At 49.9% G+C, this 19,933-nt stretch overlaps 1 protein-coding gene across 1 annotated transcript; it reads right to left on the bottom strand.

Moving 5' to 3' along the window:
• Positions 1 to 125: 125 nt before the first annotated feature.
• Positions 126 to 19,894, bottom strand: IGFBP5 (insulin like growth factor binding protein 5). Its single transcript, XM_027636756.1, has 4 exons — positions 19,489 to 19,894; positions 1,118 to 1,344; positions 822 to 941; positions 126 to 430 (listed from the first exon to the last, which is right to left on the bottom strand). Exons 1-4 carry the CDS (start codon positions 19,817 to 19,819, stop codon positions 299 to 301), a joined length of 810 nt encoding a protein of 269 aa, XP_027492557.1. The 5' UTR covers positions 19,820 to 19,894; the 3' UTR covers positions 126 to 298.
• Between the last annotated feature and the right edge of the window lie 39 nt (positions 19,895 to 19,933).

Here is a 19,933-nt window from a genome sequence, read left to right as displayed (position 1 = left end):
TTCTTTTCTTTTCTTTTCTTTTCTTTTCTTTTCTTTTCTTTTCTTTTTTTCTTCTTTTCTTTTTTCTTTTTTCTTTTCACTTTCTTGTCTCTCTTTGTTTTTCCTTTCTTTACTTCTCTTCTTTCTTTCTGTCCCTTTCTCTTTTTTTCATTTTCCTTTCTCTTTTTTCTTTTCCTTTCTTTTTTTCTTCTTACATGAGATGAAAGGAATCGGAGTCCTGGGGAGTGGGGAGGTGCGGAGGGGAGGGTGGAAGGGAGCCTGGGTAGGTAGTGATGGGGTGGAGGGAGGGGATGCGACTTCACTCCACATTGCTGCTGTCGAAGGCGTGGCACTGAAGGTCTCCGCTCAGGTAGTCAGTCCCCGGCAGCTTCATGCCGTATTTGTCCACACACCAACACAACCCGCGCTTCCGGCCTCGGGAGGGCTTGCACTGGGGAAACACCCAAGGGCAGAGATCAGGAGCTAGCTCCCTCATGCTGGGGATCAGGATCAACCCTGGCCTTCCCCCTTTAACCCCAGTGATGAAATTCCCAGGGTAGGACCTAGTCCCTGCTCTCTGCTTTCAGCACATCCCCATCTCTGCTGCCACCCCAGCCCAGGGTTCTCTGACTTTTCCTCCTCCCTCACTAGCTCCTTCAGGATGCTTACTTCAGGCCAGATGGCACTTCGAGCCATCAGCAAGGCCACCCACTACCAAACGTGCCTGGTGATGCTCATAGCAACATCCCCACCAACCCAGCAGAGGAAAAACCTCCATCCTTCCCATCCAAGGCAGAGGCAGAGAAAAGCTTTGCTGGGTGGGGAGCATCCCTCCTTCTTACCTGCTTCCTCTTGTAGAAGCCCTTGCGGTCGCAGTTGGGGAGGTGGACAGCGCGGGGGACCATCCGCTGGCTGCTCTTTAGCTCCTGCAGAGATGCCTCCATGTGCCTGCGGCAGGGGCCCTGCAAGCAGGAGAAGATGGAGTGTGAGAAGGGGAGCGTCCTCACAGCAAGCCTCCAGCTGCAAAAGCCCCCAGGTCCCCTCTCCTCTGCCACTGGCACCCACTCCCCAAGGGTAAAAGCCATCCTGCAGTCACCTGCCCATGGGAGCCCCATGGAGGGAAGGTGAAGGCACCCACCAGCTCAAACTCTTGCCGGAGCTCAGGGATGACGACACGTGGGTGCGCCGTGTTCTCGGCCATGCCCACAAACTTGGCCAGTGTCAGCTTCTTCCGGCGGTCCTTCTTCAGGGCTTCAGCCTTGAGCTCAGAGAGGCGCCCGTGCTTGGGCCGGTAGGCCTTGGGCGGGTAAGTCTCCTCTGTCATCTCCGATGTGGTCGGCTCCTCATGCTCTCGGGACTCTCGTTCTGGAAGAGACAGGTACCAAACTGTCAGGTCTCCATGGGCTGACTGGGGCTTGCTTTTGCACAGAGAGCCTTCTGCCCAACCCCAGAAGACATCTTTGCACCAGGCAGACAGGATGAGGACAAATAACCAAAGAAATCCCTTTCCCTTTCCCTGTCTACAGCTCTGGCTTTATCTCACTGTGTGGGACTTTGTGAGGCTTTTATATGACCTCTGAACTCAGGACAGGAAGGTGTCTGAAGACATGGTGGAGTTGGAGGTCTAGGATGGGCTTTGATATACAAGGGCTGTTACCGTTTGTGTGTGTCAGTGGAAAAAGACTGGTGTGAGGGTCATCCCACACCCAGAAAGGGCCAGATGACACTTAAATGAGTCAGAGAAGCCCCTCTATCTGTTGTGGGAGAATTAAGTGACAAATTCACACTCCACCCAGCCTTTCAGATGCAAGAGCAAAAGCCAGGAATGCTCGAAGATGAGACAATTCCAAAATCAAGGTCAACAACACAGCAAAGCCACCACATGACAAGGCAGGTACTTCAGCAGTGAAACCAAAGATTCAGCTGACAAGTGCTCGGATCTCCAGGGTCCTCAGCTCACAGCCCCACACTCATGGGACACCAGCCTCCATCTGATGGTATGCACCAAGCAGAGAGCAAAGCCAAGGCTAATGCTCCCAAGCAGTGCTGCCTGACTGTAGTTACCATTGATGGTAGTATTAGCAAAGGAGGAGCACATTTAGGTTCTGTCCATGGCAGTTGTCTTCCTGTAGACCCCCCAGATCACCTCAGCGTAACCTCTGCCAGCAGGATGCAGTCAGGAGCCCTGTGAGGTTTATATTTAGGAGCAAGCTGGTGACAGTCTAAACTTAGATGACTTGTGACATTTAGTACAGCCACCAGAGTGAAAAAGGGCTATTTCTGTACTAAATTTGAATAGAGTTTAAAGCTCCTGAGGTTCCCAGTCTCCTGACCCCTGGTTCCCAGCAGTCCGGTGCTGATGCCAAGTCTGCTGGGACCAGCAAGTGACCATGAGGAAACTCACTGCAGTAGAAGGAAAAGCATCAGAGTGGCTGAAATCCCTTCCTGAACAGCATCTCCTGCAACTTTGATACCAGTGAACCCAGCTCATCCTCTCCTACAGGATGGAAAAAGCTTCAGGATTAATATAAAAGCAATTAGACTCCCTCCCAACCAGGCAAACAGGAATCTCCTTGCAGATGGACTGCTCCCTTGAGCCCAGATGCAGCCCCAAGGGGGAGGAGGATGAAAAGGATGCCTCTGCCCTATTAGATTGCCCAGGGGTGGCCAGTGAGGGGGACAGAGGAAATGCTCAGTGGCAGATGGCAGCATCAGCCTGTCACACACACCCCACCTGGGGGGTTTGGAGGTGACCAAGGGGAGAGGTCGCTGGGTCCCCAAGCCTGCCACAGATACCAGCCTCCTATTCTTCCTTGCCAAGGCGAACTTGCACTCTCCCATCAAAAACTGGAAAGTTTTTCACGGCCACTTATTCGTTAAAGCAGTCCTTTTTTTTTCATTTCCACAAGAACGGTGCTGGATCAGCATCCCAGACTCAGCACCCTCCTAACTGCCCACAGCAACATAAGTGACCCCCTGCACCACCCCTGGGACTCACACGGCTCCCCAGCATGGGATCATTTTGCCATTTTTCCCCATGATGCTCATATGCTTGGTGTTTTATTCCTTGTTGCAGGACTCAACTGCTTCCACAGGTCAGAGCTCCTTTATTCTAAGAGGGTTACAGACAAGGGATAGGGAAGAGATTGAGTAAATTTGGAATGACCCCTCAGGAAATGAAACTGGTCTTCTTTTGGACCTTGAGTTGCCACAATATCTTTGAGGCAAAGGATGCAGTTCAACTGCACCTTGTACAAAGACATCCACAGTGACTAAGTCCTTCCACGGCAGTGAAACACACCATGTCCCATCCCAGGAATCCCTTCTGGCACCCACTGCCAGGGCTGGAGAAGGCAAATCCAGGGCATCTCCCTGGGCTGCCCTACGATAATAAGGGGAGGGGAGGTTTCACATTGGTGCTGGCAACCCTGAAGTAGCACAAGAGGGGCACAGCTTATTACCTCTGCAAATAAATGAGGAGCAGTTACCTGGGCAATCCTAGCAAATAAAACCAAATAACAAATGAAGGGTACCACGCAGTGAGAATTCAGTCAGAAAAACAGTACAGGGTGTCCAGTCCCCAGGACTCACTCTGCAATGGGTGTTTGCAGCAGCTCGGCCTGCTCATTTGGTCAGCAGCTTTAGCAGCAAACAAAATAAGGTAAGGGTGCAAACACCTTCTCTCTCCTCTCCCTGCAAGCTGTCAGCAAGCCAGAGTGAGCTGTGGAACCCTTTCAGCAAGGGGAGATGGCAGCCACAGGAGCTCTGCAAGGGAGCTGAGGACTAGTGTGCACTGAAAGCTGCCCAGCTCCCAGCCCGAGTCCAGTGCTTCCTGCAGGGCTGAAAAAGCACCTGGAATTGACCCCCTTCACTCTCCCTGGAATGCACGTGTGCCCCTCAAGCAGTGATATGACAAGGGATGGCTGTGGTGGGACTCCTCCATCTGTCACTCAGCAGTGGTGTCTAGTTTGGGTCTTTATATCCCAGTGAGTACCCCATATATGCCTTGAAGGGATCCCTTTCCTGCACCCTCTAATGTTTTTTATAGCCTAATTTCCTTCAGGAACAAGGCTGATGCAACCCCTTCTCATGCACCCGATGATCTGTTCCCTAATTTGATACTAACAAGCCAATTTTGACAAACTGAAGGGCAGAGGTCTCTGGCACAGAAACTCCTGACAAGCTCTAGGCAGCTGGTGAGAGACCTTCCTGGTGCCAAGAGGAGAGGGAAAGTCAGAGCCAGGACATGCATCGCCCATGCAACTCCCCTGCTTCTCTTCCTGGCTGGCTCATCCACCTGAACCTGCAGCTGCCCACCGCAGCCAGGACCAGACCCTCACATCAGCATCTCCAGAGCTCCTGTCTCTGCTGGCCCATCCTCACCCACCAGCTCATTCACTGACCCCTGACTGCCCCTGGGCTGGCTCATGGCAGGCAGCACTGGCACTGCTGTGCCTCCGCACCTGAGGAGATCCCGGCAGGAGCAACACCCAGTTTCCCCAAATGAGCCCTACTTGTGTCTGTCTGAGACTCGGGAAGGAGGCTGGAGTTCCTCCTCCCTCGCTGTCAGGTTCTGGCCTGCCACACAACCCCTTCCCGCCTACTACCATCTACCTTGCCAGCCCAGGTGGCTGGGTTTCAGGCAGTCAGCTGTCTACAGAGGCAGAGCACACTGCACAACCATGGGCACAAGGCATAGGCAGCAAGGCCCTACTCATGGTGTCCCCAGATGAGGGACAGTGGGAACCAGGAGGTGGGTGGCTCACACATCTCCATCCCTTCCCACAACTCAGTAGAAGCTCACCTCTCAGCAGAGGTCCCAGGCTCACTGGCAACACAGAAAAGTGACATTGCTGGCCAAACCGAGGATGCCTGGCTAGCATGGAGGTGACAGCTAGGCTGTAGACACCTCAAAGGAATAAGGCCTACTCCTACAGACAAGGCATGAGACTGAACTCAACTCAGAGCTACCCCGTGGCTTCATGTCTGGTCTGATGCTGTGGTGCCCAGGGAAAGAGATGCAAACATCTGGAAAGGCTCTTGACCCTGGCCAAGCCAAAAGGACTGTGCTGTTGATGTCCTAATCCATGAGTCCTGGTAGGCAGAAAATACCCATAACAGAGCATGTGGGCTGTCCTCTGCCCTGGGCTGAGGGCATGGTGTTTTCTCCCCACTGCAGGCTAGCCAGAGGGAGCTATTTGCAAGTCTTCTACTCTGCCCTCCAGAAAGGACAGGGAGTAGCAAAATACCAGACGCTGTTTCTCGGAAGCCGCAAATTACTCCTGTCTGGCAGCCTGCTGTCCCCACCAGACACCGTCCTGCCCCTGGACAAAAACCCAGCCTGGGTGCTTCTGGGCTTCAGATGCTTTGGACCCATGTGAGGTCCCCATAAGGTGGTGGGTGCATTCACATGGGGGAGCGGAGTGTGTGGAAACACTGCCTTCCTGCCTGCTGACATTACAGAGTGAAGCAGGAAGCTTTTACCAAATGGCTGAGAGGCTTGAATTTTTGTAATGCATTTTCATCGGTTCCTGGCAGAAGAGTAGGAAAAGGATCTATTGACCACTGCTGCTAACGATCCTCGTTCATTACAGCCACAGTCCACTGCTAGAGGACTGGCTGTCCTGTTCAACACCCCCCCCCCACCAAAATCCACATCCACCTAAGAAGGACATGCACAACCACAGCACAACTTTGGTAAACAGCCTTATTGATTATTATCATGATCATTATTATTTACAGCATAGGCACTAACATACCCCACTTAATAAGGAAGCTGTTGGAGAAAGACTTAATGGGGATCTCAGTTAAATCTCTAGCATAGGAACGACACAAAAGTGAAGTTGTCCAGTCCTCCCTCTGCCCCCAAACAGCCATCTCTGTTCAGAGGTGCTCATTGCATATGGGTCTTATACAGGAAATCTGTGCTCAGGTACCTGGCTGGCAAAAACCCTCACTGAGGATTTCCCCCAGCCGCCCTCCCCACTTCTCCCCGCTCCAGAGGAAGGGACATGTTTGACCTACACCACAACTTCCTGGGATGGGCAGGCAAGTTTCTACTTGTCCTGGACTTGCACCTGTGACCATCAGGGGAAGATAAAAATTCCTCCTTCCTGGTCATTGCAGAAGAACAGCCACTGTGTTTGCATTCTCAAAATATAGGCAGGGAAGGGATAATGCAGACAGGGAAGGGATGTAAAGCAAGGAGTGTCATCTCATCTCTCACCCTTTGGCAGCTGGAAAGCACATCTGAGCAAAAGCATTCCTGAACTCCCCAGAGGCCACCAGAGTCAGCCCAGGCAAAAGGGAGCTTCTACCCGCCTAATGAAGCACAGCTCATTTACATTCCGGTCGCAGGCACAACCCCCAACCCCGAACACAACTCCGCAGGGTGGGCAGCAGAGCTGACTCGGGCACTGTGCCCGGGGCTGGGGTCACTGCTCCAGACCCCCGCCCTTGTGAAGTCAGGCAGTGATCTCAGGCGGTCGCCCAGCCCAAGGCCATCTGGCACCCACTGGGGGAGGAGCAGCCAGGGCTGGGGATGCAGGCTCCAGCCAGTCCCTCTGCTAGCCCAGGGCGTTGGCTGCCGGAGAGCCAGCTGCAATGTGCCTTGGACTTTCGACGAACTTTTGTGCTCTGGTTGGGACTTGGCATCAGGCCGGTGCAGCCTCTCTGGTAGCGACTGGTGAGGGAGCATGCTGGTGAGGCTTGCAGGTGATGAGAGACTGGGAGGAGACACCACACACCAAGGACAGAAAAACAGCAGCCCTGCTGGGACTGCCACCCCGCCTCCCACAAGTCTCAGTAACGTGCCACAGCCACTTAAAACAAATCTGTGTCATACAACACCCATCTACTAACAGAGGTGTTCTGGATGGCTAAACTCCATGTCTAAGTCATTGCACAGATGCTGCACCCTCCAAATTGTGACCAGCCACATAATTTGGCTTGGGTGCTGATTTTAGGGTGGAACAACATATCTTCAGAAATTCCAGTCTCTTCTCCTGTGGCTCCAAAGGTCACACTTAGGCCTCCAATGGTCTGAAGTGAAGAAAGGTAACTCCCACCATCTCTTCACTATTGCTCCCCTTGCAACCCGTGATGTAATTCTCATGGGTGACACTGCCAAGCTGTTTTGCAGGCACAGGTGCAGTAATAAGAAAACACAGACCCTATATCCTTCCCCGGGAATTAGGCACCTCAACAGCTGCCACAGGCAGCAAATCACCTTTGTGATTTGCAGTGTGTGGAGGGAAGCCTTTAGCACTCAAGGCATTGAGAAGTGCTCACAGAAACACCCGCTCTGCCCCACCACGCCCAGTCACCTACCAAAGATGTATGATCAGAGTCCAAATAGTGCATGGCTCAAAAACCACACAAGCTTTGGAAGAGAGGCTCTGGGGTTTCCAGAGCCTTATATCCCAGTACCTTATATTGCTGTGACAATATGTTAAAAGTTAATGGGACCTCACTACCTTGTTCCACACAGACACCTTTTAAGCGAAGAATATGGACCAGTAAGACCAAACTCAGAGAAGAGATGGAAAAGCAGCCTAAGGGTTACGAAGATTCAACTCCAGGTTAGGAATTATCTCCATTTTATTAAACCAAGAGCCAGAAGGATGCTTGAGAACAGCTCAGGAATATCTAAAGAGCCTCAGAGAGCAAGCATTGATGGCAGACGGATATGCTATACTGTGGCCTTTTTTTTTTTTAAGTTACTGTTTGGGCTTTGCTGAACTAGCCTGGAAGACCAGCTCTTTCTCAGGTGATTAATGTCTCCTCAGCAGAAACCTGTGGATGCAGATTCTGCTGTATCAGCCAGGGCTCACCTGCAGAGCGTGAATATCAGGTGCTTGGGCTGCCCCCAGGTTCACACAGGATTCATGGGAAAGGGAGATCATCATCCTGATGACCTCAGTGTCCTCATACAGAGCTGGAAGGTGGAGAAATGCAGCTCAGCATGTGGGAAAGGAGCTCTTAAGGGAACCAGCTGGTCTGCTGGTTGTCTTGGTCTGCTCTGGAAGTACAGGGCCTATCTGTAGGAATGGATCTCTGGGTCAGCACCACTTCTCCACAGTGCCAGCAAATGCCACAAAGGTGGGTGTCGAGGCAGGTGGGAGAGATACAGCTATGGGAATTGGAAGCATAAAGATCTGTGTTGCTATGTGCCAAATAGTACTTTCTGAGCTGCCCTTCCTTGCTGCAGCCACAAAATAAAACTCTCTGGGAGCAACTCTCTAGAGCAAGGAGAAAAGCAGGTTTAGATATGGGGAGCTCCATGACATAAGCTCCTTCTCTACATGTTGCTAGTTGTTAGTTCAGCAGTCTTCAAGCATCCATGCTGTGCTGGAAGAGCCAAGCTTGGGCACCAGCTGGTGCACTGATCTGGTGCTGCCTTGAAATGCACAAGCAAGGACTGGGGCTCACCAAGAGATATTGTCTTTGTCTGTCTCTTCCTCTCCAAGGAGCTCTCCAATCTGTCTACAATCAGTTCTCCATGCAAGTGTGGGAATTTGCAATGCATACACAAGACACACCAAGACCAGGCAAAGGTCTGGGTCAACAGGCAGCGTGGCCAGAGAACTTTGCGTTCCCAGTGACAATGGTTTCTGGCCGAGAGAGAACTCAAAATGTCTAATCAGTAAAAGAATTGAGAAACTTCCCAGAGTTTCTCCCTCCAGTAAGATGAAGAAACAAACATCCATTCATTTCAATTAAATGATGCTGATGTGCACCACCTTGCAAAATTGCAGGCACTCATTGCTAGATAGCTGCTTGTATCAGCCTGACATTTCCTGAACAAAGTTATCTTCCAGGGAACTGAATTGGCAAGTGGAGGGGAAGGAAGTATTGCAGGATTAGATTTACATCAAGAAGCTCCTGTTGCTGATGCACTGATGATAGGAAGATAAAACGTATTTCCTTCACATCATCTGGAGACTGCAGATGTTCCCCTTTCCATATGCTGAAACTAGAGAAGAAGCTAGAGCTAAGTTATGACCCAGAGAAATCTAAATAAATCATAGTGACCAAGACATATTCTTCCTTCCTGAGAGGGATGAAATAATTCAGCCTTTCTTAGTTGTGCATCTTTTCCAATAAATCCACCCTAGTGGTAGATTGCATTGGTTATAATAAAGGAGGCAAAATTTCCATCAAGCTGCCAAGGAATTAAGAACAGAAAAGAGCAAAGAAGGAAAACTCAGAGAAGATTGCATGACAGTTTTTGCCTAACTGACAATACAGGTGAGGAAAATCTGGATTAGCTCCTGACAAGCATCGTTGAATTGTTTACCAGCAATTTCTCCCTGGGGCTTATCAGTGGCAAAAAGATGAAAACACACATACTTTAAGGTTTTCTGAATGAAAACAATGTTTGTTTTCATCATCTCGCCACCAGAGATGACTTGGAAAAAATCTCACTGTGTCCTTAGAAATGAAATAGGTGTGATGAGTGGAAGAGAACCCTAATAATGTCCATCAACTATCATTACTATCAGTTCGAGAAAGAAGTGGGAAGGGGGACCTTTTTGGATGCAGGTAGCTCAACATCAGCAATGAAGGAAGCGTAACTAGGGAGGAGTAGGTACCTGTTCTCTCTTGGACTATGAGGGGCCTGTCTCTAAAACTCAGATGAACATTGGTGTCAATATACATGAGATGTCAAGAAACCTGGACTTGAAGGCAGGTGCTGACAGGATGCTGATGCTATTTTGATCTCTGAAACCCAAATATTAAAAATCATAGTAGAGTCAGGTGCTAAGAAGGCCTTAGAAGCTGAGCCACAACCAAAAGAGTGCTGCTGGTGGCTTTCAAAAGCTGGGCTGTTAGTGGGAATATTGTAGCATTTTACTCAAAGAACAGTGTGAAATTAAGATGAAACCCCTGTATTAAAGGAGATGATTTTGGGAAGAGGATGTCCTACCAAAGATATAGTCACTACAGGTTACACCAAGATCTCTGATCTGCTTATGAATGAAGGTGCCTTTTGCCTTTTGGACAGGGTTTTGAATCTGATTTAGTTTTATATTGAGCAGAAGCTTTTAACAAATGCCCTGTTGAAACTGAATCTGGTAGATGCTGCTCCCACTAGAGGCTGGTGGTCTCCATCAAAAGATCTGTTCCCACAGATGGTTATTGAGGGTCTCAGCCTCAAAAACAGTCAGGAACTGGCAGAGCCAAGAAAGCCAAACCCTTTGTTTGCCCCCAAAGAGAGGTAAAGGAACATCGAGTGGAGAATGGAGATGCACCTGTGTCAGGCGCTAGACCAAAACTGGTCCAATGCCAAAAATATTTCAGGTGTGCTGCTGTGACTGCGAACTCCAGCCCAGCCTGGGTTAATTTCAAGGCCTTCAGCCTGACTTTCAGAGTTTTGCCTTAAACCAGATGGAAAAGCTGTGTGAGATCATCCATTGCTCATCTCTGTGTCAACACCAGATGACACATCATCACATGTACCGTCCATTACAAGCTCTCAGGGTTCAAACCCCTGCCCTCAGGACTCCCTTCCATCTTAATGGCTCCTTCTCTCAAAAAGCCTTTGCCTGGAGTAGGCCATGCTGTTATTCAATCATTCAGTCCACTTAAGTAGGACCACAAAAAAGTATCAGAAGTTTGACATTCACACTCTGACAATATTAATATGCAGGAACGTGCCCAAGCTTGATCCTAATGGATGACTCTTACCTCTCCTAGCCATTTTCCTCCCTGAGCTGTACTATTACATACACTAATCCATTCTCTTTGGTCCAACATAATGCAAAGATGCTTTTCAACGTTAAAAAAATATCACGGGTCTCTTGACAGAGAAAAGGGTACAGACCTCCATTTTGGGGTCTGAAACTCTAAGAAAGACAACTGATCATCCCTTGCCTTTCTGGAGCCTTTCTGGAATGATAAAATCCTTGTTGCACTTTGTTGTTTCTCCTGCAACCTCAAGCCACCTCTGCTATTACAAAACCAACACTGAAATGGTTATGAAATAATGCAGTAAAATTTCACCCATATCTGCTATTTCTTCAGGAAAGCAGGAGTCACAAGTGAAAGCAATGTGACTGCATGTCATTTTCTGTTTAGATGTTGTTAAAATATATTAGGATATACATGTAGCTGTGACTGCTGGACATGAAGTTCCAGCCTAATAAAACTTTCCTTCTTTTCCAGAATCTCCTTTAAAGTAAAAAGTGAAAGCCAGGTTCCATAGTTTTCATTGGCTTATTTAATTACTAGTCTAACATCATTAGTCTAACACATAACATCTGATTTCTCTAAGCACGAATAATAAATGGCTCTGTTGATTTAATTGTCTTCTCAGGATGAATCCCATCTGTATTTGGAAAAATAAAATATTTTTACTGTTTTTCTACAAAAAAGAATTATGAATATTGACCAACTTTGCCCCTAAAGTTACCTTGAAGAAACATTCCTTCTCCCATTTAGCTACGGGATCATTTCCTTAAGTATTTGTCAGGATTACCTTCTTGCCCTTAAATAGCAACCAGAGAAGTTATCTCCATCAACATAACAATTATCTCCATCAGCAAGCCAGCAGTGTCCATCCAACAAGCAAACAAACTAAACTGCAACAACAGCCCTGGAGGCTTGAAGCTGGTAAGAGCTCTCCAATCCTACCAAACATAACAGCACACAGTCCTTGGGGGAAAGAGGTAGCTGATTCCCACAGAGGGGGTAGGTGCCCAAAAGCTTATCATTCTCTGGGCCTGGAGGAAAGATGCTCAGCATCTTGCAGGGTCAAGGCCTACTGGGCTAATAAGGAAACAATGTGGGGGATATTAATGCCCCATTCTCACGTTCTGCATGAAAGAGATGGAACTACTGGGGTGGAGTTATGATGAAAAATAATGGGAATATCAGAGGGGTCTGGAGAATGAGGGCAATAAGTGAGAGCAAGGGTTTATGCGTACACACACAAGAAATGCCCACTGACTTCACAGGCATAAATTTAACATGCCTCCTCAAAGTTTAACATGTTGACCAGAATCTCTCTCTCACACTTGTCCTGGAAACATCATAAACAGACAGAAGACTTACCAAAACATGCTGAGAAATTGATTCCTTGAGAGCAAATTTGCCCATATCAAATCACCAAGAGTTCCAAATTTCTGCAAACAGCTGGGTCCTGCTGGTATTAACTTCAAGCAGTAGATTGACATAAACACTAAGGGGTCTGCTCAGATCGTTGGCAGCAAAGAGCCACCTCAAAAACATCTTGCTGAGAGTTGCCCTGGCTACACAGCTGAAGGAACAGAGTGTGTCCTGTGGGGGTAGAGCGGTGAGGGGATGGGGGATGTCACTTCTTCATCACTAGATGTGCCGGGACTCTTCCAGGATGAGCTGAGGCATGAACCATGACCCATACCCAGTGATCTTAAACAGGCAGCCCCAGGACCACTGGCACAACTGACACCCCGCTCTGTGACCCACAGAGCACATCACCCTGGGGAGACCAAGTGTGGAGGCTCATGCTAAATGGACTCAGCGGGTCCAGGTTTTAGGGGATTCCAGCGTGGGGTGTCAGGTATCCCTCTCTTCCTCTCCAGCAAAGCCTCCTCATACTTTTGGTGAAACCTGTCCTGAGGATAAACAGATAATATCTAATTTTTGCCTGTAAAAAATCTCCTTATAAATGATGAAGTGGTTATCAAACTGGCTGCCAGTGACTTCACACAGGCCAAAGATGATCTCTGGATCATCTCTGACCTCTTCATGCATCATGTCTTCAGGTGCTGTTGCTTCCTCCCCTCAATGCTAGAGGTTGTTTCTCCTGCCCTCAGCTTGCCACATCTCAGAAAATTTTTCATATTTTCCCAATTCAGTTCTTCTGGCACACCTTCCCAAAGGCCAGTTTTTACTGCCTGGGCATAGAGAAGTTTGCAGGATCCCAGTGACCTCAGTGCCCCTAGCACCATCCCCTCCACTGATGCCACCAGGCACTATTGCCCTCCACATTTCCCCCAGCCTGGCATGGGGTAAGAGGTGGACTGGCTGCCCTCTGCAAGTCACAGCTTCTCCACATCTTCAGTGGGATATATCTCAGTGTATTATCTCAGTCTAGCCAGAAAACACAACCTACCTCCAAGCATAGGGGGTGATCCTGGATCCACACAGCTGGCTAATCTATCTCCTTTCTCACTTCCCATTGTTTGATATGCTCATCTGCTGCATCTCATTTCTCAGCCTTCAGTGGGAGGATAGGGTAGGCTGATCTGTATGCCAATATCTGTTCTTGATGGCAAAATACCGATGTGCCAGACATAACCAGAACCACTGGACCTAAAAGAAGTTTGTGTGTGCTGCCTGGAAACCACTCTGCCTCCAGAGACAAAAATGCTCCGTGTGTGTGCTTGCACACATTAAATGTTTATGCAGGCGTGCGTGGGCGTGTGAACACGGGTACATGTGTGTGTATACTCACATGCATATCTTTCCTGTGCATATTAATCCTGCTGCTCTGCAACCCACATAGAGGGGCAGGTGTGTTCCAGCCAAATTCCCCACTTATGTCTAGCCTTGAATTTGCACTACTAAGTGCTTAGTAAAAAAGAAACAAAACAAAAAGGCAGGATTTGCTGTACCATGGATCCTTTTATCTGCCCTGTGACTTTGCACAGGGGAAACGAGCTGCAACTGTTCTTAGCAGCTCACCCTGCTGAGCAGAGGACGACAAGTCTCGAAAGGGCTGAGGTTCCCGCCCCCCTTCCCAGGCTGCTCCCAGGCTTTTCAGTTTGCATGAAGAGTTCTGGGAAGTGCTACTGCTATAACAGCTCCTGCAGCTGCTCCTACATCTGCGATGTTTCGACTCAGAGCAAGTAGAACTTCCAGCGGACGTTAGGAGGAAGCAGAGCACCACGCTCCATGTGAGGCAGCGCCCGTGTGCTGCTTCTCCTCCTCTGCTTCCTCCCCCTCTGCTGTGACACGTGTGCCAAACTAAGCGACAAAACACACAGAGGGATGTCTTGAAGCTGGCACAGAAGGTACCCAAGCTCTCCTGTCCCCTTCTGTCAAGGCTGAGGGGACACCTCACCCTGCAGTAAGGCAAATGCTTCCAGTCGCACATGACTCTGCTCATGCCACTGACGTGCCAAAGTCTGGGCACAGGATGCACAATATCGACACAAGGAGGCACAATGTCTTCCTTCAGCATCCCTCAGGTTTGCAGAGGTTCCCGTTTGAGACCAGCCCCTGTTCTCTTCTTGTCAGAGACTGAAATGGTTAATGATTTATGCATTCTAGGAGACTCTTGCAGAATTTTGACCTTTGCATTATACCTCTGATGGGCAGTTGGGCCCATCCCTCCCTCCAGTGAAGAGCCAAGTTTGCAGGCTTTTGACTGTTGCATTATACCTCTGATGGGCAACTGAAGGTGTCAAGCCCTGAAAAGGCAGGACCTCTGATGGCCCATAAAAGCCCATCCCCCCCTCTGCCAATCAAAAAAGGCTGGGAAACAGGCCAGACACAAAAAACTCTTGTGCAGGGCCCAGGGAGAGTTTGGAGGCTCGAGGCATGGCCCATGACACTAACCATGGATATAATAACTCGTAACTTCTTGGCGTGTGGGGGCTTCCCTCCTTCACCCCCAGCAGATCAAGGCCACCACATTTACTGACAGACATGGAAGCGGCAACTACCAAGTGTCATCGCTGGATGCCGTGGGCAGTGACTATATACGTTTGGTCCACTCTCAGCTTTTCTTTTTCCTTACTCTCCCTTACTCTTATTCTGTCTTTCTCTCCCCTATGCATTTTCTCCCCCCCCAAAGATTATCTCTATGCCACGTTGTTATATGACAACACCCAAAACGCTAGCATATCTGTTGATACAAAATTGTTAAAATAAACCTTACCAATATATGTTTTCAGACATCGATTATCCAGTATCGTTTCACTCTAATCCACCCCAAGGGAATTATTGATAAGAACCTGGGTTACCCTCCTCCCCTTTTTCTGGGGCGGTGTAGTGGTGCAAGCTCTGGAGGGGCTCCTTTCATTCACCTGGAGCGAGTCCAGGGCTGTGTGGAAGCTCGGGGCCAGTTCTATCTCTCATGCACGCACGCGTGCACGCACGCAAGCACAGAGCCACGTCTTTTCTCCGGTGAACTCTGCTGGCACTCGGCAGGAATTTCATTTGGATCAACTACTTAATATTCTCCCTCCTTCCTTAGAAACCAGGCTGCTGAAAAATCCTTCCAGCCAAGGCCCCTCCTTTCCTGTTTGAACCACCCCATTCCTCCCTCCCCCATACACACACACACCGCAGAAACCTGACTCACTTGCTGGCACCTGATGGATTTCACCTATTTTTTTTTTTAATATATTGTTGTTGGAACTCCAGATCAAAAGAAAAATGGAGATTTTCCTGTTTCGTATCTGAGGTTTTGCAGGCCTGTTGATACTAGCTTTCACCTTGACATTTTGGGAGCTGCTTCACACAAAGGACCTGCTGCTCACACCAGCCAGGTCCCTCCCCAAGTGACACATGTGCACAAGCCAGCACGTCCCATGGCCTGTTCCAATGACTGCTGCCCTAACCCTCACCCTCACCCTGGATGTGAGGACTGTGTGGAGCTGCCCATCTGCCTCACCACATCCCCATCACTCAACCCTGAAGCCCCACATCCCCAAATGTAGAGCAGAAGAGCATGGGAAGGAGGAATGGGGGGGGGGAGGAATATTTTGGGGAGCAATAAAGGACTGCACCAAACACAAGCCGCAGGAAATTTGGGCTCGGCAGCGCTCCTTCTCCGCCTACTTCCAGCTGACACAGCAAAGATGATTTTCTTAGGGCCAATTCTGCAAACACCCCCCCCCCCCCTTTCCCCTCCTGGTTATCGTTGGCTCGTGGTTTCGTGAGGAAACTTGCCAAGTCTTGCTCACTTTCTAGAAAGAGAGCAGGAATGAGAGAGGAGAAGGAAATATTTGACAACCTTTGTTTTTCCACGAGCCTTTTTAGGGCAGCAGGCTTCAGTCTGTGCCCTCCGCTCCCCGATGCTCAGCCTGACCTTGCTGTCTCAGCAGGAGGAAGTCTGGCGGGAGCACAGGGGAGAAAAATGGAAAGACGTGGTATATTTCAAAGGAAAACTAAACAAAACAGAGAAAACCCAGAATCCTGTAGCCTGTGCCATAAATGAAGCTCATTCATGTTTTTTTTACCAGGAACAGTCAATTACAGCCGTGATGTTTGGCTTTCAGTACAGGACAGTGTCTGACTTGTGGCAGGAAGCACTACAGGGACCGTCCTATCCGTACCTACATATCCATCTACTTAAAATTAACCTTACCAAAGCCCTCTAATCCCACACCTGCTTTCATTCCAGACCTCTCAGTAAACCAGGAGCACATTCTGCTCAGTACCTCCAGCATTTCTCAGTGCCACCGTGCTCAGCATATGTATGAGGAAACTGAGGCACGGTACCTGCGAGCATCTTATCCCCAGGCAAGACATCTGCTCTAGAGGAGAGCCAAGCCCAGCCTCCCAGACTTGGGCTCTTGCAGTACTGCTCGATGCATCTCCACCTCCGTAAGGAGGAAAGCATCTGCAATTTTAAACTTGGCCAGCGTAAGGGCACAAATAGATAGAAATGCAGTTTGATCTAGTCCTCGCCACTGTCACATAGTTTATTTTGCAGAGTGCTGATTCTTTCTCAGCGGTTCACAGCTCAGGGCCAATTTTGGTCATTGATAGATGGAAGGGCCAGGCCAGCATCCCCAGCACACAGTCCCTAAGCTGCTGGCCAAACTGGCAGAGGCCAGAAAGTTCAAGTTAAACTTCATTTCTTTTCTTGCCCTGTTGCTTAGAAACACGCCTATGAAAATATACTTTGTTCTCACACGCTACCAGTTGAATGCCAAATGACTTTTTTCCCCTCTCCCGTCCTCAGGAATTCCTGATTTATTTTTTATTTCTTTTTTGCAATCGCACAAATCTCAAGAGGAGCCTGCTGGTCTCCTGTGGCTTCTTGCAGCAGCCTTTCCAATCCAGGCTCATCTCCTGCCTGCGAACAAAACCTGCCGAAAAGAGGCCCCTGCAGCGCTTGGGGAGTCCAAACTGGAAGTGCAGGTAGTGCCAGAGGGTTGGTTTTGCAAAACAAACCTGCAACCACTCTCCTACCCCTCTCCTTGTTCACTCAATGGGTGCTCCCCATCGCAAGAAAATCAAAAGCAGTGGTATTACAAGGGAACTGGCTAAAGTTTTCATGCAGAGCACCTTTGAGAAGTGCGAGGCAGGCGGAATGAAAGGAGATTCATGTTGAGAGCCAAGCACCAAAGCTTTCTCAGGTGCCTTGGTCTGTGTGGGGCACCCTTGCATAGGTGCAAGGATGGGCCCTGCTCTCCCAGCCACTGCTGGATTTCGGTGGCATGGCTTTGCCTTCCCCACCACATTGCCCTCCCCTGGCCACGCACATACACATGAAGAGTAAATAAACACTGGGATGACGTGCTCTGGGATACTTCACATATCTCCACTGCCAGCAGTTATTGCCCAGCTTCCTGGGCTCCACGGCAGGAACATGGCTCCTGGCATTACCCTCTGCTCCCTGTGCAGGTCTGCTCCCAACCCTCATCCCTTCCATCTCCCTTCAAAAAACCAAGCTCAGCTTTGCTGTTCCTGGCTGATTTAAGGGAGTTTGGACATCTGATGTCATTCAAAGGAGGGGGGAAGTTATACACATAGAATTTGGTTTTGCTCTGAAGGATGGAGTGTAGCAACCCAACCACTGCCTACAAGCAGCAAAGGGGAAAAATAATAAAAGCATCAAGATTTACTAGGTGCTAGAAAGGAGAAACGGAATCCCATTGCGTGGGTATAAGCAGAAGCTTGCTAACAAGTAGAAATTACTTTTTCATGCTCCAAAAAAAGTGAGGGGTTTGTTTCTGGGAGTTTTTTGCCAAGTGGTCCCCTGGACACACAGACACCCTCTCTGCCTCTCTTTTACACTGTGGCAAATACAGATGTATTTGGAGGAATATAGGGAATGTGTCCTCACATGAGCTAGAGGATCCAGAAATTGAAGTGAAATGAGAGCCAAAGTGAAGGAGTGCTTTCTTTCATGCTTTTGTCACGTGCAAGAGGCAAACACTTCAGAAGCCTGGCCTTGCACTCATGCTGCCATGCCTGCCTTCATGCTTGCTTTTAACCTGTTCTTTTGGGTTATTAGCCACACCATCATTATTTTTTGCAATCACATACCCTGTCCCTAATGCACCTGCTCTCTTCACCTCCCTGGGCTAAAACCCATCACCCAACAAAGACGTCCAGCAGCAGGCAGCCAGGAAGAGCAGGCTGCAATGATCCCAAGGAGAAAGTGGGAGGCTGAGCAACAAACCCACAGGGGGCTGAGGACTTTGGGAATGGGGCAGTTGGTTGCAAGGAGGTGCCCTGCCCTCTCCTATACTTCAAGTTGCAGAGGTCAGCTCGGACTCTAGAGCAAAGTGGAAGATATGGTGAGAGAAAGGGGTCAGGAAGAGGGTGAAGACAGGGATTCAGGAAAGATGTAAAGGATGTAACTAAGGAAGGACTGGGATGCAGCTGTGACTAAGAGGGTGCATCTGGGAAGTGGGGGAAGAAAAGCTTTCCATTGGAGATGGGACAACTCAGAGGTGATGACAGAAGGCAGAGTGGGGGAGGCTGAGATGATGCAACAGGAGGTTTGACCAGAGCATGGATGGAAAGAAGGATAGGAAAAGTGGCAAGGGGCATGGAAGAACAGTTGGGGGGATGGAAGAGTACCTACAAAGATGGAAAAGCAACTGCATGTGTGTGTGTAAGAACAACTAGAAAGATATAAAAGTAGCTGGAAAGGTGGAAAAGCAATAGGGAGGTGGAAGAGCAGCCAGGGGAAGTGGTGCTGGTGGTGGAGAAGCAGATGGAAAAGATGGAAAAGCAACCGGGGGCTTGGAATAGCTGCTGCTGGAGGGGATAGGGAGGGGAAGGAATGGGAAAGTAGCTAGAAAGATGGAACAGCAGCCAGAGTGTGTAAATGTGTGTGTGAAAGAGAAAACTCAAGCAGAAAGACAGAAAAGTAGCCAGAAAGATGGAAAAGCAGCTGGTGGTGGTGGAGGGGAATGGAGGAGCTGGGAAGGCAGAAAAGCACACGACGGGGGAGGGGGCTGGAAGCGCAGGGGGGGGGAGGGTGTGGATGGAAAAGCGGGAGAAAAGATGAAAAAGTAACCGGGAAGGCAGAAAAGCAAGCGGGGGCATTGAAGAGCACCTGGGAAGATGGAAAAGCAGCCGGCGGGATGAGAAAACAACCGCGGGGGCAGGGAAGAGCAGCCAGTGGGAGGGAGCAGAAAAGCAAGCGGAAAGATGGAAAGGGAGCCGGAAAGACGGAAAGGCAAGCGGAGGGTCATGGAAGAGCACCCGGAACGAGGGAAAAAGCAGCCGGGAGCTGGCGGTGGGGTGCAAAAAGCCGTCGGAGAGATGGAAAAGGGGCCGGCAAGGCGGAGAAGCATCCGGGAAGGCTGCGAATGGAGGAGCGGGGTCACTCACCAGCCTTGGCTTGCTCGCGGTAGCTCTTCTCGCTGAGGCAGACGGCGGTGCCGTGGAGGAGGGCGTGCAGCGGCTTCTCCTCGCCCTGGCGCGGGAGGCAGCGCAGCCCGCGGGCGCAGCGCTCGGTGTAGACGCCGCAGGGCTGCCCGGCGGGCAGGGCGCAGGTGAGGCAGCAGCCGCAGCCCGGCTCCTTCACCAGCTCGCAGCCCAGCGGCGGCGGCGGGCAGAGCGACAGCGCCTTGGCATCGCAGGGCTCGCACTGCACGAAGGAGCCCAGGCACCGCGACAGCCCCGGGCAGGCACCCAGCAGCACCAGGAGCCGCAGCAGCATCGCGGCGGGGATGCTGCGGGACGGGGCGCGGGGAGCTGCCGGGGGTGGGCGGCGCTGGCTTTCCGCTTGCCCCTTCTGGGGCAAGAAAACAAAAAAAAAAAAAAGAGGGAAAAA

The sequence above is a fragment of the Corapipo altera genome, unplaced genomic scaffold, assembly GCF_003945725.1.
Source record: "Corapipo altera isolate COAL_440 unplaced genomic scaffold, ASM394572v1 45, whole genome shotgun sequence".
In the NCBI taxonomy this organism is placed as follows: Eukaryota; Metazoa; Chordata; class Aves; order Passeriformes; family Pipridae; genus Corapipo; species Corapipo altera.
Note: the sequence above shows the minus strand (reverse complement) of the source record. Positions and strands in the feature narration are given on the sequence as shown.